This window comes from Hemicordylus capensis, chromosome 1 (genome assembly GCF_027244095.1).
Source record: "Hemicordylus capensis ecotype Gifberg chromosome 1, rHemCap1.1.pri, whole genome shotgun sequence".
Lineage (NCBI taxonomy): Eukaryota > Metazoa > Chordata > Lepidosauria > Squamata > Cordylidae > Hemicordylus > Hemicordylus capensis.
This window is the reverse complement of record NC_069657.1, coordinates 70,412,953-70,440,040: the sequence shown is the minus strand read 5'-3', so window position 1 is coordinate 70,440,040 and position 27,088 is coordinate 70,412,953. Positions and strand designations below refer to the sequence as shown.

Below are 27,088 nucleotides of genomic sequence, written 5' to 3'. Positions count from 1 at the left end.
GCCTGTTGAAGACTCAACAATCTTTTTACTTCCAGAGTGTAGTACGATCCCATTTTCTGTGTGCACAGGAACCCTAGTAAGCTTTTTCAGTATTTTTTAAACCTGCATTTTACAGGTCATTGTGATGGAATTACTCCAATGAATTTTAAATAATAAGAGTGTGATAAATTATCCTAAAGATAGATAGATAGATCACACTAGGATTGCTTTTTTAACATTATGAAAACCAAATTGGAGGGGAAGACACTTCTGTCCCAAAATTCCCTAATTCACTTTTCTATCCAAAACCTGAGATTGGGATAGTCTTCACACACCTCGGTCTTAAACAGACACCCCAAGTCAATAGGCTTAGGATTAATTCCTCTTACTGAGGTCACAAGGGAGCACAACTCCCTTAAGGCTTCAGAATAAAAACTTTGAGTAGGCAGGGTTTTTTTTTTTTTTAATATGGCCATGTTCTGATAGCTTCTAAATGGGGATATTTCCTTCCATTCCAAAATAATTGGCCATAAATACTCAGTAGTGGCTCCTTTGAGTTAATTTAACCTAAACTGAAAGTTGACTTGTATTTAAAGGCTTTTATAAAAAATATTGATGCCTGAAATAATAGTGTATGTCTGTTGAATTTAAAAAACAAACAAACCCAGTGACCCTCATAATGTTTTAAAGTAATAGGTCACATTCCCAAGGTTCATGCCCTGTGCAAGCCTTGTCTAGGGGTCTCATGCTGCAGCCTTTCTGCAGATGTTGGCCTAAAATTCCCAGCATCCCTGCTACTGGCCATTGTGACAGGATAGTGGGAGTTGTCGCTGGAGGGATGCAGTTTCAGATGCCTGCTCTAGTCCATACCATTGAATGTTAACTGTTTGCTTCATCAGGTCTGATACAGAATAAATTCCTGGTGGATTGCGTACCCTGTTTTACAAACATCAATTTGCACTCTGCTAGGCTTGGAGGATCTTTAGTTTTGATTCTCAGAAAACAAATATGTGACCAGTTTCAAGAGGAAATATATTGATGTGACCACTTATTGTTGCCCTTTGTGATCTATATTCTAGTACCAATGGAAAAGTACTCTATGCAAAGTATTTTAATATTTGTATTTTGAATAACTTGCAAGGGGGGGGGGAAACCCTGAATAAGACTCCTCCCTGCCTTACCAAACTCCCTATCAGCATGAATTGAGGGCCACTTCTGGATGGCAATAAAAAGCTCTGGAACAGTGCTTTTCCAAGAATGTCACTTTCTGTTAGCAGACTTCAGCAGACTTTTGGCATCTTGGGCAGCGGGAATCCATGCTTTGTTCAGATGCAGAGGAGGATCTGAGTGCGATTTTTCTCAGCGTCACCTGCTAGCCAGCTCTTGTTCTTCATGAAGAACTGATTTCTACTTTTCTTGCAAATGGTGGTTCTTTATGAAAACCAGAACTGGACAGCAGGTGGCACTGCAAAAATGGCACGCGCTAGAACCCTGCTCTACAACCAGTGTGGATTCCCGTGGTCTAAAACTCAGGAAGTCTACTGAAGTGTGAGGAGAAAGTGAAATTGTGCTTGGAAAAGTGCTGTTCGAGCACTTATTGCCATCTAGAAGTGGCCTAGCACTATATGAATCTTTCCCTAAAGAGGTCACAGTGAAACCTGTGTGCCAGTTTGCAGAGTAGCTGGAAAAAAAGTTACTAGCATCCTTTTGTAGTTCTAAGTGCAAGTCTTCAATATTTTAAAAAATAAAAAAGGACTTTACAGTTCAGCTTCAGGGCATGATCTTGCCAATTTACTTATTCAGCATTTCCAAAAAAATATGTTTCTGTTGTAATCGTGTATGTGTTTGTGTGTTTAAGCTTTAAAATAGTAGAACTGACCATTTGCTGATTTAAATGAGATTGGTTGTTCCCATCTCTATTCTAATGCCTCTGACCAAAATTGTATGTGTAGATACATGAAGTTTGGTATGGGTAGAACTTGACTGAGTTCCAAGTGCACATGGCAGACATGCTTAAAGTTCCTGCTAAAGTTAGTGAAACCAGTCTTGAGGCTCTTGAGATTATGCCTTGAAAGGGACCAATTGATCTGGTCCCTCTCTTTCCATACAGAAATACTTGCATTTCTGGTAAAGTTAAATGCTTGTTCAAGTCCTCTGCAGTATCTGTATCAAATTTTGGCTCTTCATAGGACCAGGTATTGAAGCAGCATCACTTGTTACCAAATTCTTGAGTGAGTTCTTAAGTAATCAAGGAATGGGTGTGCTTCTGGATCTGCTCTAGTTCGTAGAAAGGAACCTTAATTTTACTGAAGTGTGAGGAATGTTTTACAAGACAGGCATTTACATTAAAGGCTTGGGAGAGCTGTGCAAATTAGGCCGTAGACCAAAGCATGTTCTGTGGCTAACTGCTTTTAAAAACCAAAATTCCTAAAAGCATTTACAAAAAAAGGTAGCTGAGTACAGGTGAAACTCGGAAAATTAGAATATTGTGCAAAAGTCCATTAATTTCAGTAATGCAAATTAAAAGGTGAAACTGATATATGAGACAGACGCATTACATGCAAAGCGAGATAAGTCAAGCCTTAATTTGTTATAATTGTGATGATCATGGTGTACAGCTCATGAAAACCCCAAATCCACAATCTCAGAAAATTAGAATATTACATGGAACCAAGAAGACAAGGATTGAAGAAAAGAACAATATCGGACCTCTGAAAAGTATACAGTATATTGTGCTTGATTGGCCAGCAGACTCGCCTGACCTGACCCCATAGAGAATCTATGGGGCATTGCCAAGAGAAGGATGAGAGACATGAGACCAAACAATGCAGAATTGCTGAAGGCCGCTAATGAAGCATCCTGGTCTTCCATAATACCTCATCAGTGCCACAGGCTGATAGCATCCATGCCACGCCGCATTGAGGCAGTAATTGCTGCAAAAGGGGCCCAAACCAAGTACTGAATACATATGCATGCTTATACTTTTCAGAGGTCCGATATTGTTCTATTCTTCAATCCTTGTCTTCTTGGTTCCATGTAATATTCTAATTTTCTGAGATTGTGGATTTGGGGTTTTCATGAGCTGTACGCCATGATCATCACAATTATAACAAATTAAGGCTTGACTTATCTCGCTTTGCATGTAATGCGTCTGTCTCATATATCAGTTTCACCTTTTAATTTGCATTACTGAAATTAATGGACTTTTGCACGATATTCTAATTTTCCGAGTTTCACCTGTATACTTTGCAATGTGTATACTTTGCACACACTTTGCAGTGTGTGCGTGCCTTTTTGACATTCCATATTAAGTTCTGTGGATCTTGAATAATTTATTACCCCTTTACTGGTGTGTTAACCTTACACATATGGTATTCTGAGATGGCATAGAGCACAACTTTGCATCACAAGGATGTTTTAGTGTGGGGTGTGGTGGATGTTTAATTAGGTAGGTAATCTAATCATGTTTTAGCAAACAAACCTGACTAAAATGGCACTGGGTATATTAAGGAAGTGATATCTTGGTGACCTCACAGAATATCAATCCTTGATTCAAGGGCAGATAACTTACCTTCTCCTTACAGAGTCACTGTGTAAAATTGTACTCTTGTCAGTTACAACCTAGAAAGCAGTGAGTGGTGGGGTGTCTCAGTATGACCAAAGTCACATCTTCAGTGTAACATGGTTCAAGGGGAAGGTATACCATTAAGGGCCCACAGCCGGTATTCTTTATCCTTCAAAGACTTTCATCTGGCAACATTTCCCCCCAGAATAACTGGCACATGAGTGATCCTCACTGTCATTGGGCTTTGCCAGGTGGGAAGAAGAGGCCTTGATAGGCTGCACATAGCCCTTGAACTATGTATTGCTTGCACAATTTAAGGAATTGGGGAGCAATAATTTTGCCTTGAGTCTCTTCCTCCACGTTCACGTTGTTCTGAATGCTTCTTACCTGGAAGATTACTGTTATTGCTCATGCTATATAATAATTATCTGATCCCAAAATAACTTTTTCTGAAATTTTTGTAAGTAATCAAGGCAGTATAATCTTGAGTATGTAAATGGTGAGCCTGAGATCAATATTATAGAGAAAGGTAATATTTGAGTAAGGATGATTCAAGGGAGTTGGTCTTTTGAATAGATGTGGGTGCACTTTAGTAACCGTAATTAGAAACAAGTGATGGTGATTCTCAATTGCACATGTTTTGCTTACTAACTGTGAATTTAAAGGTGAAAACCTTGATGAAATGCACTGTAACCCTCTCAGAGGGGCATTGAGCACCGAAGAGTTATATGGACAAGTGGTAGTTGAAAAGGGCAGGTTGCTTTACTGACATCAGAAGACTTTTTTCCAAGATAAGAAAAGAGCTAATTGTATATTCTTTCAACTGAACTCTTTGACCATATTTTTCCTGTTAAAAACCAAACTAATTGAAGAGTTAATTGTAAAATTGGATAAATGACTCTAATTTGTTTTGTTTGAAATAAAAATGCCAAAAGTAAAGCACCGTCTTTTGTCTGGTAGATGAGTTATGAAATGCAAATGTCTACATCTTTAATATACATCTTGAATTTACATGTTGAGATGTAGCACTTGAGTTACTCCTGTGAAGACAGCAATGTGAGTTACAGCTAGAGTAGATACCTGATCCTAGAACTGTAGGACAAGACTAAGAACATAGGAAGATGCATTATATTGAATAAGACCAATGGTCCACCTAGGCAAGTATTGTCTACATTGCCTGGCAGTGGCTCTTCAGAGTTTGAGGCAGGAGCCTGTTCCATCCCTACTGGAGATGCCAGCACTTGAACCTGGAACCTTCTGCATGCAAAGCAGATGCTGTTCCACTGAGCTATAACTCCATCCCTAAATACTTTAAAACAGGCCTGCACAACATAAGGCCTAGGGCCAAATCTGGCCCACCAGAACTCTTTTGCTGGTCCCCAGGAACGAATATCTTGTAGCAACATTAGGAGCCATGATGAGCTCTTGGACTGCCCTGCTGACAAACGGCAGTGACTCAATGCAGTTGGCCACTTGAGGCCAAATGTCCCCTATCCCTGGGCTAGAGTCTACTGATACCATCTGTTTTTTCTCTGGCCTCCCACCCCCGCCCAAACTCCAGCTCTCTGCCGCTTCACTTTCATTAAAATTATTAATGTAATATTTAACGCACTGAAAATTGACCTTGGCCCCTGCACACCAAGAAGTCATGGTTGGTTCTGGTCCATAGGGGGCACTTAAGTTGTGCATCCCTCCTTTAAAAGGTCATTTAGTCAAACCTCTTGTATTGAGAGTCCTTAATAAACAGCACTACTACTACAAAGTATGTCAGCAAAATGTTTAACCAGATTTTTTAAAAGGAGTACAACTCTTTCCAGAAGATGCTTTACATCTACTCCCAGATAGCTGATTTCCTCTTCACCCACAACCAGTCCATTAAGGACCTCTGGCACCCATTTGTCATCTCTATTGTGTCCCTAGGACCTAATGGAAAAAGAGCAAATTGGACATCATCAAGTTCAACACACTGATGGTGCCAAAGCCCAAAGCCCCAGATGTTTCATATAGATACTGTGCGGCATGTGAGAGAAGACAGATCCTTGTGGCAGCCCATAAATTATTGGCATGATATGGAGCAGCAAACTCCCAGCACTACTTTTGGGGACCTCCCCTCTAGGAATGCCACTTAAATCCAGAACCCACCACCGTTGCATGCTGGACAGTCTCCTCAGATGGATAGCCATGGCTGATAGTATCAAATGCTGCTGGAAGTTACAGGAGAACTGCAAAGGATGTAGGGCGGATGTCGATGCCTGGAACTTTTTTCCAGGAAAGGAGTCTGAAAAACCGAATCAAATGACAGTGACGAGATGGCTTATTACATATCACAGCATCCAGATGGCATGCATACAAGAGTTCTTAAGGAACTGAAATGTGAAAATGCTGATTAATAAAAATGCATTGGAAAACAGCCAGTGGAATACCAATGTATAAAAAAGGATCTAGGCAGAATCCAGAAAATACACAGGCTAAATAGCTTCACAAGAGTTCTAGGGAAATTGATGGAAAGCATTATTAAAGAGAGAAACATTCAGAAGGACAAGTCTTGCTGAAGAAGCATCAGCGTAGCTTCTGCAAATGGTAGTCCCTGCCTCACAACCTTCTACAGTTCTTTGAGTGTGTCAACAAACATGTGGATGGGGTGAGTTTCTGGATTTTCAAAATACTTCTGACAAAGTTCCTGAGTGCACTTGGCAGTCATGGAATAAGAGGATGGTTCCTCTTAAGGACTGGCAACTGAGTAAACAGGAAGCAAAGTCCTTACAGTGGAAAGGAGCAGTGCCCCCCTTCCCAAGGACCTGTATTGGTACAAGTGCTCTTAACTACCTGCAATGTTATGTCTGAAAATGATGCCATGCAAGTTTCCCAAAAGAAGTATTTATCTGTCTTTACTTATAGGACTGGATTTTTTGCTCCAAGTTACTTGGTTGTATTATGGCTTCCACACTGTAAATCCAAAGTATGTCAGTAAAACATCTTGGATTACAGCCTGCTTTCAATACAGTTTATCAAAATGGCTTCCAAAAAGTAGTCATTTAAAAAAATGAAACTCAAAAATAAAGCAACTCTTTAAACTGGTAAACCAGGTAAAGCTGGTAAAAGGCCAACACCCGAGCATCCTGGGATGGGCCCCCCAAAGCTGCATAGTTTATCCTTCCAAGGCAACGCAAGGCCATTCAGGACAGGCTGTACATATCAGCCCATAGCAGCTGAAGCCTCTAAAGAACGCCATTTGCTCACCAGCAGGTTAAACAGAAATTGCACATTCTCTCCACTGTGAAAAGGGCACAGATGCTCTCTCTAGAGTAGCTGTGAAAAGCTGGCTCATGGCTATTGTGCGTATAAGCACAAGGGCAGCTTAATGGCTAATCCTGTGTGTGGCAGCTCTCACGAGAGTTTGTGAGCAGAAGCACCGTGGTGATTGGGCAGTGGGCATTGTATATGCAGATAGGGAGGAGGAGCCTGTGAGACCAGAACCAGTACCTGGAATCTCCAAGCAGGGGTGATAGAGACTCCTGCCTAAAACCTTGGAGAGCTGCTGCCAGTCAGTGTAGACCAGAGGTTCCTAAGAGGGGGTACTTCAATGGCTTCCAGGGGGAACTCAGAGCCCTCCTGCCTCCCCATGCTGCAGTCATGCTTTGTTCCCCGTCTGAGGATGCTTGGCTTGAAACTAACCCATCCTCAGTGATGTGTCTACTGGAGAGGGAGGAAGCGAAGACCCTCCACCTCTCCTGATTGGCTGGCTACATATTGAAGCTCAACATACTCCCCTCTTCAGCCTGACAGACAGGCTTTGGTACATCAGCACTGAAAAAACCCACTTAAATTAATAGGACAAATAAATGGGTCCCTTAATTTCAATGGTAATATTCATGAATAACTTCATCTGGATGTAAGCCAGTTACTACAGTAGCCTTTTTCATAATTGTGAGTTAAAATTGTGAGTGTGTGTGTATACACACAACCAGACACAAAGTCTTTATGGTGTACCTGAGCTGAAGGTTTGTGATAGAGGGGGTACATTTCTTTCAAAAGGCTGGGCATCCCTGGTGTGTAGACAATATTGATGCAAATGAAGAGACAAAAGTCTCATGGTGCTGTAAACTTGTTTATTTGAGCCCAAAGCGTATTGGCTGAAGCTTTCTTCAGGGGCAAAATATTACAGCAGGAAGATAGCATCAAATGTGCTTCATTAGCTTTAGCTCTTCTAAAATATTATCTGTTTTTGAAGAAGTGTTTTTGTGACAGGATTACATTGGATAATATTTTGTCCCTGAAGAAGGCTTTGGCCGATATGTGTTGGGCTCAAATAAACAAGTTTACAGCACCGGGACTTTTGTCTCTTAATTTGCATCTGTATTTGGTGCTTCTAGTTTTTCTTCATCTGTAGACAATACTGAGTCAGATGGACAAAGGATATGGTAGCTTCCTATGTTGAAATCTCCATTTTGGGGATGGGATCATAGCTTGGTGGAAGAGGATCTGCTTGCATGAAGATTCCAGGTTCAATCCCTGACAGCTCCAGGTAGAGATGGGAAATACTACCTGAAACCTTGGAGAAGCCACTACCCATCAGCATAGACAATACTCAGCTAGATGGCCCAATGGTCCGACTTGGTATGGGGCAGCTTTCTGTGCATGTTTGGTTTTTCTGTGTAAAATTGTGTGCACTGGGGGAGGGGGGTTGTGATCCGGGACCATGGAAGTGAAAATGAGGGCTTAAAGCCTTTGCCCCTGCCATAGTCCCAATCCAGATTCCATGCCCTACCCCTGAGAGAAAAAGCTCCCATTGGCAGGAATAGGAACTTTTTTTCCTAAGGTCAAATAATGAATGGGGGGTTAAAGGGCTTTAAAAGTGTCACTGTTCTTCCTATTGCAGTCCCATCCATACACCCCCCCCTCCATTATTTTACACTGAAGAAACAAGCTGCATCGCCTAAGTTTAAAACAGTGTCTAGTCTGACCCCCAAGTGTGTGCATCTAAAAATGTTCTCAGGGAGAGTATCCTCTTGGAAAACTCTCCAGTTAATTACACCATTATAGCGCCATTGCACAGGATTGCACCGCTGGACTGCTTCCTCTGTCACTTGTATTCATATGAAAATTTTGCTCAGTCTGAGGTGCACCCCCTATTCTTCCCCCTCCCGCAAGAATCCAAACAATTGTGTGAAGATCTTTATTCAGAGAGGACAGCATCACATTTATTAAAACATTAAGTAATGCTCAAGTAATGCTTATTACAACATAATACAAAAGAAAGTGCTATCTATGGAAAAGAGATCTTCATTCAAATCTGAGAATAGAACAATGCCAAGTTTGGCCCTCAAATATATTATTCAGGCTTAAAAAAACTCACTTTCTCTGGATAGGTGACTTACTAGGCAAAGATATAAAGGCTGCTGGGAAGAAGAAATGGCTGCACAACACAACTCAATTTCTTCTGGGATACAGCATCTCAGCAAAGAGCAAGTATGCAGGTGCAGATTTGACTTGCACTCAAACAGACTATTGCTATGCAATGTAACGGTGCCATTTCATCAGTATCACTTTCTTCTGCTGAAAACTATTGTTCTACCCACCCCGACACACTGCAAAGTGCTAGTTCACATAGTACTCTTTCCCGCCATCTGCTGATCCTGTACGTGAGGTGGTGCTGGAGTGAATCAGCAGGTGCTTTTTTCCCTTCACCCCCATCTGTGTATGAAACATGCTATTACATGACAAGCCTTGACAGCCTACAAAGGTAGGGCTGCATGAACCAAAACATTTATATCTTATATGATGTCCAGGGGTGGATGGATGGATACCACAGAAGCCTCACTCTTATGTCCCACTATATTTAAATACTTTGTACCAGGTCAGGGACAGAGCTCTGTAACTGGCTGTACTCTGAGTAAAAAGCCAGGAAGCTCTTAGACTCCACACGCCAAACTCTACTCTGCAGGAGCTCCACTGTTGTCTGTAGTAACCCCTTTGGATTTTGAAGCTTTATTTTCTCCACCATAAAAACCATAATCCCTTTACAGCCTTTTATTGGGGTAGGAAACTCGTAAGAAATAAAAGCACCGAGTGAGGAGATTTAAGTGTCTCGATTTCATGTCAAAACGTAACAATCCTCTCCTCACTTGCTACTACTGGGTTGCATTTCAGGTAGGGATCACTAGTTCATAATAGAAGGAGGACAGCTCCTCACTACAAACCAATGCCAAGACACACAGCCAAAACATTCCCTACTCTCTGGCTAAGAGTAGCAAGCTTATAAAAAGCTGCCAAGTCTGTGCACTGAAAATATTTGCTTTTATATTTTGGCTTTAACTGAGAGTGACAAAGCTGCTAAAAACTGATAGTTGCTTCCATGCTTGAAGGAAGATGATTGCAGAATCAATCATTGCTTCTTGGGCAACCACATAAGGAACATTCTGAGACAGTCTTTCCAAGAACTTAGCGGGAGAGAGAAGGTTATGCATGACATACAAGTGTGTTAGCAACTCCCGCATGGCCACCTCTTCCAAGGAAAAGCGGCTTCAGCAGGGGCTGATTTGGAGCCGAGAAATGGCAAGCAAGGAGGGGACTTCAGCCTTCACTTTCCCACTAAAACGTCCCCCGCATCCGTCACTCCCTCTCACAAGCTCCCAGCCACAGGTTTGTTGTGCAAGTGTGTGTGTCTGAAACCCTGTAGGAGTAGGGCAGCAGCTGGGAGGAGTTTGAGCAGGAAAAAGGGGGAAAGCGGGAGGATACACACCCCTCCACAGCTGCTTCTCTGCTCCCAAAGCTGCTTTTCCTTAAACCAGGAGTTCTCCAACTTGGGTTCCCAGAGGTCGCTGGACTACAACTCCCATTAACCCCAGCCACAATGGCAAGAGGAAATTGTGGCTGAGGGTGATGGGAGCTGTAGTCCAATAACCTCCGGGGACCCCAATTTGAGAACCCCTGCCTTAAACCAAGTGACTGCCAGGGGTTTGCTATAAGTGTGGTTTGCCTGCTCCTTACCCTCATGGGTAGAGATTGCCACTTTTCTCTTCTTGGTTGGTGTAACTTAGGCCTGCTTCCAATACAATGCATTTCCAAAAGGGAAAGCTTGCAGTTACCTCATGCTCACAAGTTGGTTTTCCCACATGTGCACATGGGCCAGGAGGCAGCCTCCGGTTGTGGCCCATGAACATGAAGCTGAATGGATTCTTGTCACTGCGACTGTCTACACACTGGTGACATGAAGGCTTGGACTGGCCCACAGGGCATATTCCTGGTGCACCCCACCCGCAGGGCGCCCCTGCACCCCACCACACTCAGCAGCAGTCAATACTCCCACCCTTAAGTACCCATTCTCCTCAAAACCCGGCGCCCTCCCCACATACATCCCACTGCCCTCTCAGTGCCCCCAGTCCGGCCCTGGTGACATGTTACGGTGCTTTCCGGCAGTAATTTGTCACACCACCTGGCCCTAAAGCCCCTTTTGGAGCAGCAGTGCAGATCAATGGCAAACTGAAAAATTACTAGGCAAAAATTATTTGGAGAACAGGAGAGCCTGGGAGCATTTTTCTAGCAGCACACTAGGCTTGGAAGCTCTCTTTACAACACATGCCTGTTTTAAAGAAGCATTTGGTATTCCAACATATCACAGTCCCACAGAAGGTAACCCTTCCACAAAAGTCTCTTATTTCAGCCACAAGCGTTCCAAAGAATCCCTAATTTAGGAAAGCGTCTGTGTCTCATCTCATATGAACTCAGCAATCTGTTGAGTCAGACCTTTCACCTGTCTAGTCCAGTTCTATCTATTCTGATTGCCAGTAGTTCTTCAGTGCTTTGGATCCGACCTTGAAATGCCAGGGATTGAACCTGTGACCTTACTTTTGCATGAGCTCTATCAGTGGACTAAGGCTCCATTCCAACAGCCTGTTTTAGCAAGCGTATACTACCGTATGCTATGTTCTAAGACATTAAAAAATGGGACACCCCAGGTAAGCTGTTTGGGCAATAAAAGAGAAAGTGAGTGTGTGGCTTGCAGGCTGAGTACTTGAACAAAGGGAACTAGCCTGTCCCTGTGACTTCAACAAGTGCTCGATGGTGTGCAGAAACCCCAAGGTTAGCTTTGCAGATAAGCATTCTCGCCTGCTTGCTAGTGTCTGCAGAGCAAGCTGGTATTAAAGCCACAGTAGTAGGGCAGAAGGCTGCCGGTTCGAATCCCTGCTGGTACTATATTGGGCAGCAGCGATATAGGAAGATGCTGAAAGGCATCATCTCACACTGTGCGGGAGGAGGCCATGGTAAACCCCTCCTGTATTCTACCAAAGAAAACCACAGGGCTCTGTGGGCACCAGGAGTCGACATCGACTTGACGGCACACTTTACCTTTACCTAGTAGGACGCAGTAAGAGCGGGGGAAAGGGCTTTGGGAACCGGGGAAGACACCTGGAGAGCCGACTGCGGTCTCCTCTCGAGGCCACTAGAGCGCTTACCTAGAGAACTAGAGGAGCGCCTCGAGGGGAGAGGCATCGTCGCTCCGGCGTTAAGAGGCACAGGCGGCTGCTTCTCTAGTGGGGCTCCCTCCATCCGCGCTCGAAAGAGCGCCTCGCCTCGTCACAGACACGGTGTACGGCAGGGGCTTGAGAGCTAGCCCGTGCTCGCAGTCCATGGTCAGCTCCTCGGCAGGGTTGGCCTCCAGTTCGCACTGGTGCAAGAGGATAGCCGTGAAGAGGAAGAGCTGCAGTTTGGCGAGCTGGTCCCCGATGCAGCGCCTCTTGCCCACCGAAAAGAGCATGACTCGGCAGGTGAGATCGCGGTCGAGATTCTCCTGCGGGGCGTCCAGGAAGCGCGTCGGGTCAAACACATGCGGGTCCTTCCAGCGCAGGCGATCGTGGTTGACCGACCACTGGTTAACGAAGATCACCGTGCCCTCGGGGATGCTGAAGCCGTCCAGGAGCACGTCCGCAGTGGTGGCGTGCGGGATGGTGACAGGCACGAAGCTGCTGTAACGGAACGTCTCGTAGAGGAACGCTTCCAGGCGAGGCAGGGAGGCGCGGTCGTCCGCCGTCGGAAGCCGGCAGCGACCGACCACCCGGTCCAGGTCCGCCTGCAGCTGCCGCCGGAGCAGCGGGTGCTTGAGGAGCAGCAGCAGCACCCAGGCCAGGGCGGTGGAAGTGGTATCCTGGCCGGCGCCGAAGAGATCGGTCAGCGTGCCCTCCACGTAGTCGCCGACCAGGCCCTGCTGCTGCGCCCCGGGGCCCCGCTCCATGCGCTCCAGGATGGCGTCGCTGATGTGGCGCGGAGGCGCCCCGTCCTGGAAGGTGCGCCTGTGCTGCGCCACCTTGGCGCGCACAAAGTCGTGCAGCTCGCGGTTGAGCGCCTGGAAGTCGCGGAAGACGCTGCGCACCGGGTTGGGGAAGGCCTGCAGCCAAGGCAGCACGTCCACCAGGCTGCCCGCCGCCACCGTCTGCCCGAAGCGGTCGTTCCTGCTCAGCAGAGCGCGGAACTCGCCGTCGCTGTGGCTGTAGCGCTGCCCGAAGCAGAGGGCGCACATCACGTTGGCGTTGGCCACGGTCAGCAGCGGCGCGGGGTTGACATAGGCGCCGCCGGCGCTGAGCCGCACCAGCCCGTCGATCAGCTCCTGCGCCTCGGCCGCCACGTGCTGCTCGAAGAGCCGCTTGCTGGGCGTGTTGGCCGTCGAGAAGGCGCGCAGCGTGGCGTGCGCCACCCGCCGCTGGGCCCGCCAGCGCTCCGTGTAGCGCCCGAAGGCCATGCTCTTGCCGCCGGACACCAGGTGGAAGGACGGGAAGTCGGGCCTGCCGGCGAAGAGCCCCCCCTGCTGCACCAGCGCCTGCCGGATGGCCGCCTCGCCGTTCAGCACCACGATGGCGCGCATGCCCAGGCGCAGCTGGAAGACGTCGCCGTAGCGCCGCGCCAGCTCGCAGAAGGTGAGGTGCGGCAGGCGGCCCAGTTGCAGCACGTTGCCCAGCAGGGGCCACCCGACGGGGCCAGGGGGGCTCTTGCCCGGCGCCCGCCGGGGCCTCTTTCTGCCCCACAGGTACAGCAGGAAGGCGCAGGAGACCAGCAGCGCTGGCTGGACGGCGCTCTTGAGGAGCGCTGCGGGCTCCCACTCCGGGCTCCTGCGTTCCCCCATGGGTGGCACACGCCTGGGGGAGTCTTTTCTGTTTGTGCTGCGGGAGGGGGCGGGGAGAGGAGAAGGAGGCTGCTTTTCAACTCCTGAGGTGGCCCTTCCTCAAAAGGAGCCTCCTCTGTTGGAATTTGGGGGGGGCGGTATAATCGGGGACTGCTCTCCTCCTTTTTTGTCCCGTGTGAACCCCCTCCAGTATGCCTGCTGGCTGCGCTCTGAGGAGGTAAGAGAATGCGGGTCCCAGCTTTATAGCCGTCTGGAAAGGGGGCTGAACTTCCCTCCTCCCCTTGTGGTGGTCCCAGAGTCCCCCCGTGCACAGCCCTTCCGTGCTTTCCTCCTAGAGAGAATTGAAACAGCAGATTGATCCCTCACACCAGGAATGTGTGCAACTTTCCAAAGTTTTCCTTCTGCCAAAGACAGCCTGATCCCCACAGCGGGTGTGTGGGGGGGGGCGAGTGTGAGAGCTACTGGACTCTGCCAGGCACCTTTGGCTGCCTTGGAAATGCTGCTGCTTTCTTGACGGGAGGAAAACAGCTTCAGGACTGGCCTGTGACTGGGGAGGCTGGGGTAGAAGCCGATGCCCCCAGGCTGTAAGGGACATGAATACCCGTCGGGTTCCAGTCCAAAGTGAAGGAGTTTCAAAGTCATTTGGCTGCTCTGCTTTGTCACCAGCACACTTTATAAATCCTAAGACTCCCTTTGGGGAGATCGGCCCTTAAGAGCTGCTGTTACTTGACTGACCTTCAAAAGGGGGAGACCATGACTCATTCTTCATAACCCACAGCTTAGTAGTAAATGTTGGTTAGTACACAGAGGTGGCATAACCCTTACCCCCGAGGGATCACAGTTTTTTACAGTAAATAGGATAAAGATGAATAAATAAAGAAGTATTGTGAGGAGGGGTCATCCTGGAAATATTCTGTGGAAGAAATGGGTTTAGGAGAAGGATTTGGCTTGATGGAGAAGATGTGTGAAGTTCACACGTTCACGGCTGCTGCTTGGGCATAGAGTATGTGCCACATAGTTAGATAGCCTCCCAGGAGAGGATTACTGGATGTCTGAGAAAGGATTCCAGTGTAGGGATGAAGGAAACACAATAATTATAGCCTTGCAAAATAGATGCTGATATTGTTGTTTTTTCCCCATTTATAGGTATGGCATAGCATGTAGGGATTACAGTGTATATGGATCCCCCCTAGGTTATAGGGATTGCAAAGACATCTGGGCTCTGTGTTGTGCATTTATATGTAATGTGTAGCTTATCCCTTCCAAACATGCACACAGATGTGTTTTAAAAAGAGGAGTCACCACATTTCTTTTTCCAGCTAAGCAAGCCCAGCTTCTCCTTGTCTTTACAGTGCTTTTGACAGATGTGCTTATTAGCGATTCCACCACTGATTGAGTTGTCTGCCTTGCACCTCTTGCAGTGCACCAGATGGGTTGTCTGCCTTCTAAATATGTTTATAAGGGCTGCTTGCAAGTTTATCTCATTTAACATTTGCCTGGAACCTTATGAGGATTGAAAAACTACTCCCAAGAAGGAGGGTTTGTGGCATCACAAGCTGCCAACCAATCAGAGCAGTGCAGTCAGCTTCTACCCCAAACTGGTCCCCCCTGACCTGAGCAGTCCTGGAGGCAAGACTGTACATATGAACAAAATGCCACCAGTGCACTTCCAGAGTGGATCCACCACTCAAAGTCTGCACATTTAGACACACCCTGGAGCCCTATTTGCACATTATGTTCAACACGTGTACGAGTGTGTAGTGTAACACAGTTACAGTTATTCACACATGTTGAACATAGGACAGCAGTTCCCTTCCTATCCATACGGTCCATTTCAGGAACCTGTACACAGATTTTAAAATGAACACAGATAGCCATGCACAGAAAAACATGAATAAGTGCACAGACATCTATATACTCATACAATGTAATGCCTGAATAAGGTTTGACATTCTAACTCTATTTGGATGTTGTGTAAAAGAATTCTCTAGAAGCCACCTAATGGCTCAGTGGGGAAATCTTGACTAGCAAGTCAGAGGTTGCCGTTTCAAATCTCCGCTGATACGTTTCCCAGACTATGGGAAACACCTATATCAGACAGCAGCGATATGGGAAGATTCTGAAAGGTATCATCTCCTACTACATGGGAGATGACAATGGTAAATCCCTCCTGTATTCTACCACATTGCTCTGTAGTCACCAGGAGTCAACAATGACTCAACGGCACACTTTACCTTTACGAGCAGAGTTTTCCAAAGCACACCAGAAGTTCCACCCTGGCCTGTCACAGTTCCAGCAGCATTTGTCTAAAGAGGCAAATGTTATAACCGTGATGGCAGGCATTTCCATGATCGAGAGGCTGGGATGCAGAAGGGGAACTTCTGGGGCACTTTCAGATGCTCTACTCATGCAGAGGGGCTTTTACATAACATCCAAATAGGGCCTCTCTTGATGCTGAATTGGGTGCTGTGTATCAGATATCACCCTTATGTGGAAAAGAGCAAAGTGGGGTAAACATATTTTAAAAGAGATAAAGTGGGTAATACAGTTATTAGTGTATGCACTACATATATCTGTAGTGTTGTTTGTATTGCCTGCCTTGCTCCCAAACAAAGGCATACACTGCACACACATCAGTAGGGCTGCAAGATCAATTCATGCATAGCTCCTGCCTGTATAATCCTAACCTTGGGAATAAGCCATTATCCAGATTCTTCAACAGAGGCTCAGCAAAAAAGGACTTAAGCAAGTGAGACTGTGGGTGGCTGAGCTGATATTTGTCCCTGATGCTTCTAGATACAAATTAATCTTGCTGATCGCTGATCTCACGTATGCTTATCAATATTTGCAGAATACATTGAGTCTTGAACAAAAGCTACAGGTACCTTTGTGCCCAAGCAATACCTAGGAACAAAATTACAATTTTTTTGCACATAGAATCAAAGTAAAATGTAAGAGGGCAATAGATGCTGGGCTCATGTTTAAGCAATAAATGGATGCTGACCATTCAGTAATTAGATGCTGTCAGTGGCATGCCACTCAGATCACCTTGCTGTTGCTGTACAGCCTCAGAGTGTCTGGGAATGTCCCTAATGGGGTGGCTGTGAGTAACCATAGCTGTTGGCAGAGTCTATTGAAGAGGGAGCATCTGCAGGTCATGTTGTAATGGGGGGAAAAGCTGTCACTCTGGATAGCTTGATAGAGCCCAAATGTTTTGCAAAGCTTTGTTCTAAAATAAGATTATGCTTTATTGTCGCTGTCTGAGATGATGCGATATTTGGTGCTTTACAACTTCAAACATTATCCAGTGAATCCCCTTTACATTCCTGGGACTGGGAGGGAAGGAAATACAGTCATATAATAAACTGACAGTCTGTGCTATCAACATGTCACTCACAGCTGCCATTGCCAAACTGACCCCGTCTGTTGCTCAAGTTTTCTACTAGAGACATTTCCAATGTGGAATGGTCATGGCCAAAATGCTTCCGCTGCAGATGCAGGATTCAGTTCTCCTAATTTATTGCCATCTGCAAACTGTACCAACCAATTTTTGATTGATTGATTAAGTGCCCTCTAGTTGGTGTCATCTCTTAGAGACCACATAGATAGATTCTCTCCAGGAAGATCTGTCTTCAACTTGACCTTTAAAGTCTCTCAGTGGTGCATTCATTGCTGTCGTAATCGAGTCCATCCACCTTGCTGCTGGTCGTCCTCTTCTTCTCTTTCCTTCAACTTCCCACAGCATTATGGACTTCTCGAGGGAGCTGGGTTTTTGCATAATGTGTCAGAAGTATGATAGTCTGAGCCTGGTCATTTGTGCCTCGAGTGAAAATTCTGGATTGATTTGTTCTACGATCCATTTGTTTGTTTTCCTGGCTGTCCATGGTATCCTCAAAAGTCTTCTCCAGCACCAAAGTTCAAAAGCGTCAATACTTTTTCTATCTTGCTTCTTCAAAGTCCAGCTTTCACATCCACAGAGTGTCGTGGGAAAAACCATTGTCCATATGATTCTAATCTTTGTAGACACGTCACAGCATCTAAATATCCTTTCCAAGGCCTTCATTTCAACCCCACCAAGTGCTAGTCTGCGGCGTATTTCTTGACTGCTGGATCCTTACTGTTGATGGTTGATCCTAAAAGTCAGAAGCTATCCACCACTTCAGTGTCTTCATTTATCAATTCTGAGGCTGGTTGCTGTACCCCTTGTCATTAGTTTAGTTTTCTTTACATTTAGTCGTAGTCCAATTTTTTCACAGTGCTTCTTGAATTTCATTACTAGAACTTGCGGATCATCCGCATTCTCAGCTATCAGAGAGGTGTCATCAGCATAGTGCAGGTTATTGATGTTTCTTCCTCCAACTTTAAAACCATTCTCATCTTCTTTTAATCCAGCTTCTTTCTTTCTTTTTACTCACTGGGTAAAGGGAAGATGGGGGGAAAATTAGAGACTGAGACCTTTACAATTTCACAAGTGTGGAAAAAGGAAGGGTGCGCATATCAAACATTTTTTTTCATTTAAAAATGTTTAAATGCCGTACAAGAAAGTGCAGCGAAACGCGCACTTTCATATAAGATTTTCTTCCATCTTCCCTTTTGACAGACTGTATACTAGCTCAAAACACAACAAATTCTCCAAAATCCATACAGACATTCATTTTGGCCATGACTATTACATATTGGAAATGTCCCTAGTAGAAGGCTTGAGCAACAGATGGGCTCAATTTGGTGATGGCAGCTGTGAGTGACATGTTGATAGCACAGGCTGTCAGTTTATTACGTGACAGTATTTCCTTCCTTCCCAGGAATGTGAACTGAAGTTTAAGTATGTGTAACTGCACTTCCTCCCCTTCATCTCTCATTGCACTTGCCTAGTCTTTCCCCTTCTGCTGTCTCCTCCACTGTTGACATCTTAGATTGTAAGTTCCTTCAGACAGAGATCTGTCTTTTTGGTTATGTAACTTTGTAAAGCATTATACACTGATGGCGCTATCTAAAATAACCACCATAGATAAAACAGGACGAAACTGGAACGTTAAGCATGGTGAATTGATTGACCTCATGCCCTGGAGTGATTAGTACTACTCACTACTGGGTCAAATGGCAAGCATTCTTGCAGTTGGCTTAGTGCCCATCATCTGCGGCTAGTAAAGGGAGGACGCCATCCCATAACTTTAAGATACTGAATTATTATTATCCGTTATAACTGAATTTTATTGTCAGAATATAAATGGCTTCAAGAAGAAAAGAAGCAGAAAGCTTTATTTTATATTCCTTCCTCCCTTTTATATAAGAAGTTTCAGACTAGAAAGCTTTGATTGCATTATTTGGGAGAAAAGGGTAAAGGGAAAAATTGTTAGCCGTATTCAGCTATTATGCTTCATGAACATAGAAATGTCTGTTCACATGTACTTTTTGTGTGTGTGATTGACTATACATACATTTATTTTAAAAGTGAATCTCAGTACAGCTGCTCCTCAAAGGCAAGGTTACAGATAGAAAGTACCTTGAACATAATGTGCAAATAGGGCTGTTGTGAGAGACTGTATGACACCAAGTTTGTTTTGGTCAAACTACATGTGATGTTAAATGACTTAGACAAGGGCTGCACAACTTCAGCCCTCCTGCAGATGTTATCATCATTCTGGACTGTTGACCACTGTGTCTGGGGATTATGGGAGTTGTAGCCCCAAAACAGCTGGAAGGCTTAAGTTGTGCAGTCTTGGCATAGACTGACATTCAGAGCAAAGAAGTATTGGTCAGGGGCGTAGCGAGGACTTTGGTGCCCCATGGGCAGCCCTCCCACTGCTACCCTCCCTACTACAACAGCAGTGGTGACAATAATGGTAGTGGCAACCTCCCTCCAGTGGCAGTGTTGGGAGCACACTCCTACCACCTGTGCTCCCGCCAGCTCTGACCCTGTTGGGCTGGGAATGAAGAGCATGCAGGTGCATCAGTGTTCTCTTTAACTTTTTTCATTTGTGTGCGGAATGAGTTTTGTTCTGGGCGGCAGTATCAAGGCAGTGTGCGCGCACATGCATTCAGAGTGGGACCTTCCTGATTAAACATTAAAAACCGTGTGAGTACGCGCACATGCACACGCCTTAAAGGGAGCACTGGCCCTGATGACACAGGGTGCACATGCACTCTCATTCCCAGCTACCTCGGGGTCAGAACCCTGAATGGCTGGAACGCAGCGGCAGGCTGCAGGAGCGCAGCGGGCCATGCTGCTGGGGATAGGCAGCACAGCTGGAAGGAGTGTGGCAGTGGGCAGCAAGAGCAAAGGGGAGCACGGCAGCAAGAGTGGCTGGTCAGCGGTGGTGAGGGGAGGGCAGGGTGCAGGGGAAGCCAGCAAGATGGTCCCTGAGGCAGGGTGAGGTAGCTCCGGAGGCAGAGTGGTGCATGTTCTTGGGATGGGTCTACTCAGTTATATCTCTGCCCCCAGTGCTAATGCAGAGAGAGAGGAGCAGACTAAGAGCACTTCCAGACTAACTCCACTGGTGCAGCAGAGAAGCAGCAACTTTTCACACCCTCCCCTTCCCCAGAAAGCCCTCTGTGCCAGGAAAAAATATGTCCCTGAGGGCTGTACAGCCCTCGGGGACACATTTTCAACTGGTACAGAGGACGTCTTGGCAAAGGGGAACGGGTCAAAAATGTTGGGGGTAATTACTTATAGAGCACAGTATTTCAGGAGTTAACTCAGATCACTCACATTACAGCAGAAATTAACAGAGTCTCAGGGGCAACAGCTTGTAAATGATAAGCATGAAGATTCATGTAAGATTAAACTAATCTACTTTCTTCAGAAGTCCATGATGGTAGGAAAGACCTATATCTAACCACTGGCTACATGGTGGTCAGAGAGAGACCTACAGAAGCATGGTGCTCAGAGAAAGAGCTAGACCCATTCTGGGAAGAAGAAGAAGGAAGTTACTCCCAGGAAGTTCCTGAGTACATTCTATCTATCAATAGAGTGGTCATAGAGGCAGAGATAACAGGAAAGAGAAGGAGACGTTAACCATCTGTCTCTACTCCCAATGCCCTTAATAGTCATTAGGGTTACTGGTGCAAAAGGTTGATGCCATCAGGAGCTGGATCTTCAACGGAAAAATGCCACTTCCCTACTGTAGTTAGTCTGGTACAGTTAGTCTGGAAGTATTGTTAATCTGCTGCTTTCTCTGCACCAGCACTTCCTTGCTCTGAGTGTCACCCATAGTCGGAGTCGTGTGTGTGTGTGTGGGGGGGGTTGTGTGTGTGTTAAAATTCAGACATGGGGGCCTAATCCAGATCAAGACTGTGGTGGGAGTGGAGGAAGGATTTCACCCATTCCCTGCACTGCGGTCCCAATCTTGATCAAGGGCTCCTGCAGCCGCTCTTTCCCCGGGGAGCAAAGCTTCCATTGGTGCATGAGGGGAGGAAGGAGTGTGAGAACTCAAAGTTCCTGCCTGCTCATTCTGATTGTACCAACCTCTGATTTGCCAGTATGTCTGAATGGCTCCAGTTGCTTTCATAATGTGTACACAGTAATTGCAAGGATGTGGAAGCTGCTGCATTGCTTTTTCATAAGTCATACTTAGGAAACATCCTGACAGCCGATTCACACATTAACACAAAAATGGGAGCAGAACCAAGTCTGTAGTAAAAATGCTTTCCTGATTTGAAACTACAATGCAATTTATGCAGACAGCTGCTGCAATTGCCTGCCTGTGTCCATTTAGTGGTGTGTGCCATCAAGTCGATTTCAACTCCTGGCGCCCACAGAGCCCTGTGGTTTTCTTTTGGTAGAATACAGGAGGGGTTTACCATTGCCTTCTCCTGCACAGTATGAGATGATGCCTTTCAGCATCTTCCTATATTGCTGTTGCCCAATATAGATGTTTCCCATAGTCTGGGAAACATACCAGCGGGGATTTGAACCGGCAACCCTCTTGTTAGTCAAGCATTTCCCTGCTGCACCACTTAAGGTGGTATTTAGTGGTGTGGACTGCCAAAAATAGGAGGGAGAGCTGTTCGGTATCAGCAACCCCTATGTGCATGAATTACAGGGTTTGGCTAAGAGGTGTATCAAATGCACTTCTGAATCATTTCAAAATGACCATGCAGATTAGTATTTAGAAATGGGACACAAGCTATGCAGACGTTTTCCTGTGCAAGTCCCACTTAAATGAACAAACATCATCCTTCTATACAATGAGAACTTCACGCTAGAGAACTAGGGATGTGCATGGAACCAGTTCAGAGGCCCTTTATGTGCCAGCGCACACAGGTGCATCGGTGACTTCCGGTCATATCTGGAAGACGAGGACGGCAGGGAGGTATGCTGCCACCCTGATGGGCTTTTAAAAAAACTGACACCGGGGAGGGGAAAGCGGTGGGAGGGGTAAGTGCACCCTCCCCCGCTCTTAAAGGGAGACCCCCGCCGCCTTCAAACTACCCAGCTGCGGTTCTATGCACATCTCCATAGAGAACTTCACAGAGGATTGTGTCCTTAAGATCCAGAATGGGAAATCCTTTTTGCTTTGTTTTGTTTTGCTTAATAATGCCAGACTTCCAGGCCATGCAGAGGCCCATTGTGCAGGTACAGTGGCCTCCAAAATGGCCACTGTGCCGTGGGGGCGGGGGGAGGCTGAAGAACAGCCGAATGGGGACATTTTGGAAGGAAGGAAGGCCAGCGGGGGGAGGGGGAGCCTCTGCGGACCCCCCCCCCGCCACCTTGGAGAAGCCCCCAGAGGGGGTAAGTTTTAATAGCTATTTACTTACTTACTTACTTACTTATTTATAAAAGTGGGTTTCGAGGGGGTGCCAGACTGAATTGGCCTAGTCTGGTTCAGGTCCGATTCAGACTTGAACTGAACCATACCAGCTAGTTCCGTGCACACCCCTAATCTGAGCATGTTTACATGAGTGTGAAAAAATAAGCTGTTGGATTGAAAAGCATTTTTCTTCTATAAAGTCAGGGTTTGAGGGTTTTTCTTTTTCTTTTACAAACTTGCATGTGTTTGCACTGTAATGTCTTTTGATATTTATTTTAATTAAAACCATCCAAGCTGCTAACATTCGCAAGCTGCCTGTTGTACACATGTAACTTTCAGGGAGAATCGTGTTAATGACCCTGTTTACATTGCCATGTGGTCAGTTGTTTGATGGCAAATAAACCTGTATAAAATAAGCTGTTTGGGTAGTCAGAAAACAGTTTTCCAACCCTCTTCTCTTTTCTTGCAGCTTTTTGATGGCCTTACCCACTTCCTATGGGTGTATCTACACCACAGCCCTACAGTGTGCTTCTGTGTGTTTTAACTCAGAAGTAATTATTTATTTTTTTGCTGGCCAGTGTACACTAAAGAGATGCTGTGTACGACGAGGCAGGTTGAGGTGGTTCCTTCGGACATGGACACAAGGAGGAGTGCAGGAGGTGGCAAATGCCACCACCACCATGGGTGCCACCCTGACATCTACTGCCATTGCATCTACTTCAGGGGTGTAGCTAGAGGAGAGGGGGTCCGTGTTCATCCCTCTCTCTGGCAGCCCCCCCCCGAGTGAGGGAGATAATGAAGATAATAGGGAGGGATGGAGCTGGAGGGCCCTCAGGAGCTGGGGGCCCGTGTTCGCTCAATTATAGCTACGCCCCTGATCTACTTAAGCAACCTCCTTGCCCCACTAGGGCACACTGTTCATTTCCCTCTCCTTATTCCTCTGGGGTGCACCTCTTTTTCTCTCCCCGCTGATTTGAGCTAGAAAGAGCTAGAACTGATTTGGTGGCATAATCTGAGAATTGCCATGAGAATCATTTAGTGGCCCTGTTTACATTGCTGTATTTGATAGTGATAGAGGATAAGCAGTTTTTGTTGCTTGAAAATAAATCCCTCATCACAACCACTGCCTTGGCAGCATAGCCTAAGAATGCCGAGTACCTGCCACAGGAAATGGGGGTGCATCATATTTGCCTCAGGCAGCAAAATGGCACCACCCTGACCTTCCTACTAAGAAGTAATCAAGCTGATGACAGCTGAGGCACTTTTTTCTGAATTAAATTTAGAGCCACTCTTCACTCTTAAACCCCAAAAACTTTTGGAATGCACAAGAGTAAGAATCACACACACAGAGGAGCCCACCTTGTGTTTCATTGATGGGATGAGTCATTGATTGGGATGCATCTCCTGATTTGGAAGCCATCCAGCTCTGAGTAGTGATTCGCACAGTTGCAGCAGGGAATCCTCCTCTGAGGAGTAAATTTGCTTCACCTTTGCATGTAGTGTGATTGCACAATCCAATCATACCTAATGCAGAGATATGGCAGAATTTCCCACTCGCAGCAGAAGCCAATTGGAAGGAGGCATAGCCAGAGCTGTGTGTCATGCAGAGACATGATGGGCAGCCTTTTTCTGAAATCAACTGCTTTGAGATCACAGAAGCCTCTAGTAATTTAATTAATGTAATTTTTTCTAGCACATTAGCAATTTCTCTCACATGCAGTAGTTTGCCCCAGAACATTGTTTGGGAATTTCTGATATATAATAACAATCTATAATAGCAATAGCAATAGCACTTACATTTATATACCGCTCTATAGCTGGAAGCTCTCTAAGAGGTTTACAATGATTTAGCATATTGCCCCCAACGTTCGGGGTACTCATTTTACCGACCTCGGAAGGATGGAAGGCTGAGTCAACCTTGAGCCCCTGGTCAGGATCAAACTTGTAACCTTCTGGTTACAGGGCGGCAGTTTTACCACTGCGCCATCAGGGGCTCTAATAGTTGATCTTGTGTTGTGCCCATAATGATCCTCCTCCTTTCTCTAGCCTATTTGTTTTCAGCAACTGGAGGACAGTTGAAGAAAGTTGTTTATGTAATTGTAAACCCCACCATTACTACCAGTACTATTCGTAGTTCCCTTAGAAGAAAGAGACTGGGGTTTGGTTTGGGTTTTATTAAGTGACCCTATGATGATACTGCATTTATGTTTTATGATTTTCTACTAATTTGTAATTGGTTATTTTAAGTTTAACTCCATGCATGCTTGGCAAATTCGGTTCTACAAAGAAAAAATGTAAATGTTTATAAATCCTTGAGTTTGGCATAAGAAATGATTTTTTTGTTCTCTTTCTCTTTCTTGCAACCACTCGGAAATACTCTTGTTTCCAAATATACAGATACAGAGAGAGAGAAAGAGAAAAAGACAGAGACTTTTCCTGAGTAAGAGGGGTTACATCATGTCTCTTGAAACCCAATGATGACTGAGAGAGCTTGTTAAAGAATCCAGGATTGGCCATTGTGGGATAGGGATGTACAAACCAGCTTGACGTCGAACAGGTTCGACATTGAGCCAGTTCAGTTCGATGGTCCAGGGTCGAACCGAACCACCCCCTGTTCGGTCCGACCCCGGACCAAAGCCCCCCTGACTGTTTGGGGGTGGGTGGGTTGTGATTTTTTTTTTTTAAAAAAAATTTTTTTTACTCTATCCCCTTTGGGGGAGTTCCTTGGGGTGGTGGTCCGTGGAGGTTCCCCCTCACCCTGCCGGCCTCCGTTATCACTGCCAGTGTCCTGTTTGGCTGGTTTTTTGGATGCCACCATGCCTTCTCAATTGGCCTCTGAGAGGCCTGGAGGGGGAACCTCTGCAGACCCCTCCATCGCCCCAAGAAACTCCCCCAAAGGGGATACGGTAATTTTAAAAAAAAATTAAAAAATTGTGAACCCCCCAACCGAAGCCAGAGTTGCCAGAACCTAAGGGGTATACTCATGGGTCAAATGGGCCGTAAGCCAGAATTTGGCTGTTTTAAAGCCAAATCTGGCCACCTAGAACCGAACCAGGGGGATTTGAGGGGGTGCTGGACCGAACTGGCCCGGTCATGTTCAAGTCCGGTCCAGACTCGAACCGAACCGGGCCAGCCGGTTCCGTGCACATGGCTATTGTGAAATGCTTGCAGAATAAAGGTCTGGCACTCAGACTGCGAGACAGCAAGAGCCTGACAGCTTGCTTATAAGCTATCTTTATCCTCGACCATCCTTCATTTTTGTTATCCAGGGCTGTTCCTGTCTCAGGCAGTTTGCCACAACTGATCCACTAGGAATGTCCTCCAGTCCTTTATTGGTTCAGAGTGTTTGCATTCGGCTCATCCTTTGGCTGAAGACCGTCTTTTAGCTGAGCAGCAGTTTCATTCCGGTTCCAAAGTAAGAGACAAACTCTGATGTTGTAAACAAATTGCTCCTCTGTTCTACAGAAGCCCCTGTTCCAACCGAAAAATACCCATATTTACCCAAATAGATTACTTTGAACTTGACCCCCTTAAAAACAGAGGTTAACTTGAGGTTATACCTATATGTGCCCAAAAGAAAGAGGACTCTGAATTTAAGACGACCCCCCAATTTCTAACATCAATTTGAAGCCTACTCTGGGAAGAGAAGCAGACCTGAGAAGGTAGCAAACTTTTCTAAAAGACAAGTTTTCTCTCTCAAACAAACAGGAGGAGGGGGAGATTTTAAGGGGCTAGTATCTTTTTAGGGGAGAAATCCCAGGGTGTCTGTGTCTGTGTTTGGTTTTTGACAAGGCTTGTTATGGTGGCTGTGTGGCTTCAGTTTTAGTTTCTCTTTTGCCTGGAGAGAGACAGTGGGAGAAACCAGCTAGGGCTGAGGTGAGTCACACCTGGTGGGAGGGGCCACATTCCTGTTGAGCCTGGTTGCCACTGAAGCCTATTCTGGGAAGGTGGAAGCAGACCTGAGCAGGTAGCAAACATTTTTTTTAGAAACAACTTCTTTTCTTCAAGCAAACAAACAAAAAAACAGGCAGGGGGGAGATTTTGAGGGGCTGGTATCTTTTTAGGGGAGATGTCACACTGTGTGGTTTTTATTTTTATTTTATTTTGTTTGGCCAAGGCTTGCTTTTTTTGTCAGGGCTTGTTTTGGTGGCTGTGTTGCTTTCAGTTTTAGCCAGCTAGGGCTGAGGTGTGACTCACACCTGGAGGGAGGGGCCACATTCCTGTTGGGCCTGGATGCCTCAGTTTGAAGCCTACTGTCTGCATAATAGGCTTGTGGTCAGGGAGATTAGTGACCTGAGCTTAGTGTACAGGAATTAACAAACAGATATAATAGCAGTTTTGCATAGAGTTTAGTGGGGAAGTGTTCAGGAGAGCTTGAAAGGAGCCCCTCTTGATCACATGGAGCCCAGTGGGAAGAGAAGGTAAGTATTACTCCCTCTTTTATATTTTCAGGGAAGTAATTTTAAACTGTTGAATAGCTGACAACTTCAGCTAAGACAACTTTCAAACAATCTCCAAAAACTCTAATAGCCAACAAAATCAGTCATGAAAGTAGAAAGCTAGCCAGGAGAGGGGGCGCTTCCCAGTGTATTTCACAGAGTATTGTATGTATGACTATCTACTTGATGGGCAGAATTCGTGGGTAGGTGTTTGGTGCAAGGAGCTCCTGGCTCTCAG

The 27,088-nt window shown here is 45.8% G+C and overlaps 1 protein-coding gene across 1 annotated transcript; it reads right to left on the bottom strand.

The window, feature by feature from the left end:
* Positions 1 to 8,706: 8,706 nt before the first annotated feature.
* On the bottom strand, positions 8,707 to 13,833 carry LOC128328075 (cytochrome P450 1B1-like). The gene has a single exon (XM_053257674.1). It carries the CDS (start codon positions 13,659 to 13,661, stop codon positions 12,051 to 12,053), a length of 1,611 nt encoding a protein of 536 aa, XP_053113649.1. The 5' UTR covers positions 13,662 to 13,833; the 3' UTR covers positions 8,707 to 12,050.
* Positions 13,834 to 27,088: the final 13,255 nt, after the last annotated feature.

Coding starts and splice junctions, on each gene's coding strand:
- LOC128328075 (XM_053257674.1), bottom strand. CDS start 13,661: ATGGGGGAACGCAGGAGCCCGGAGTGGGAGCCCGCAGCGCTCCTCAAG.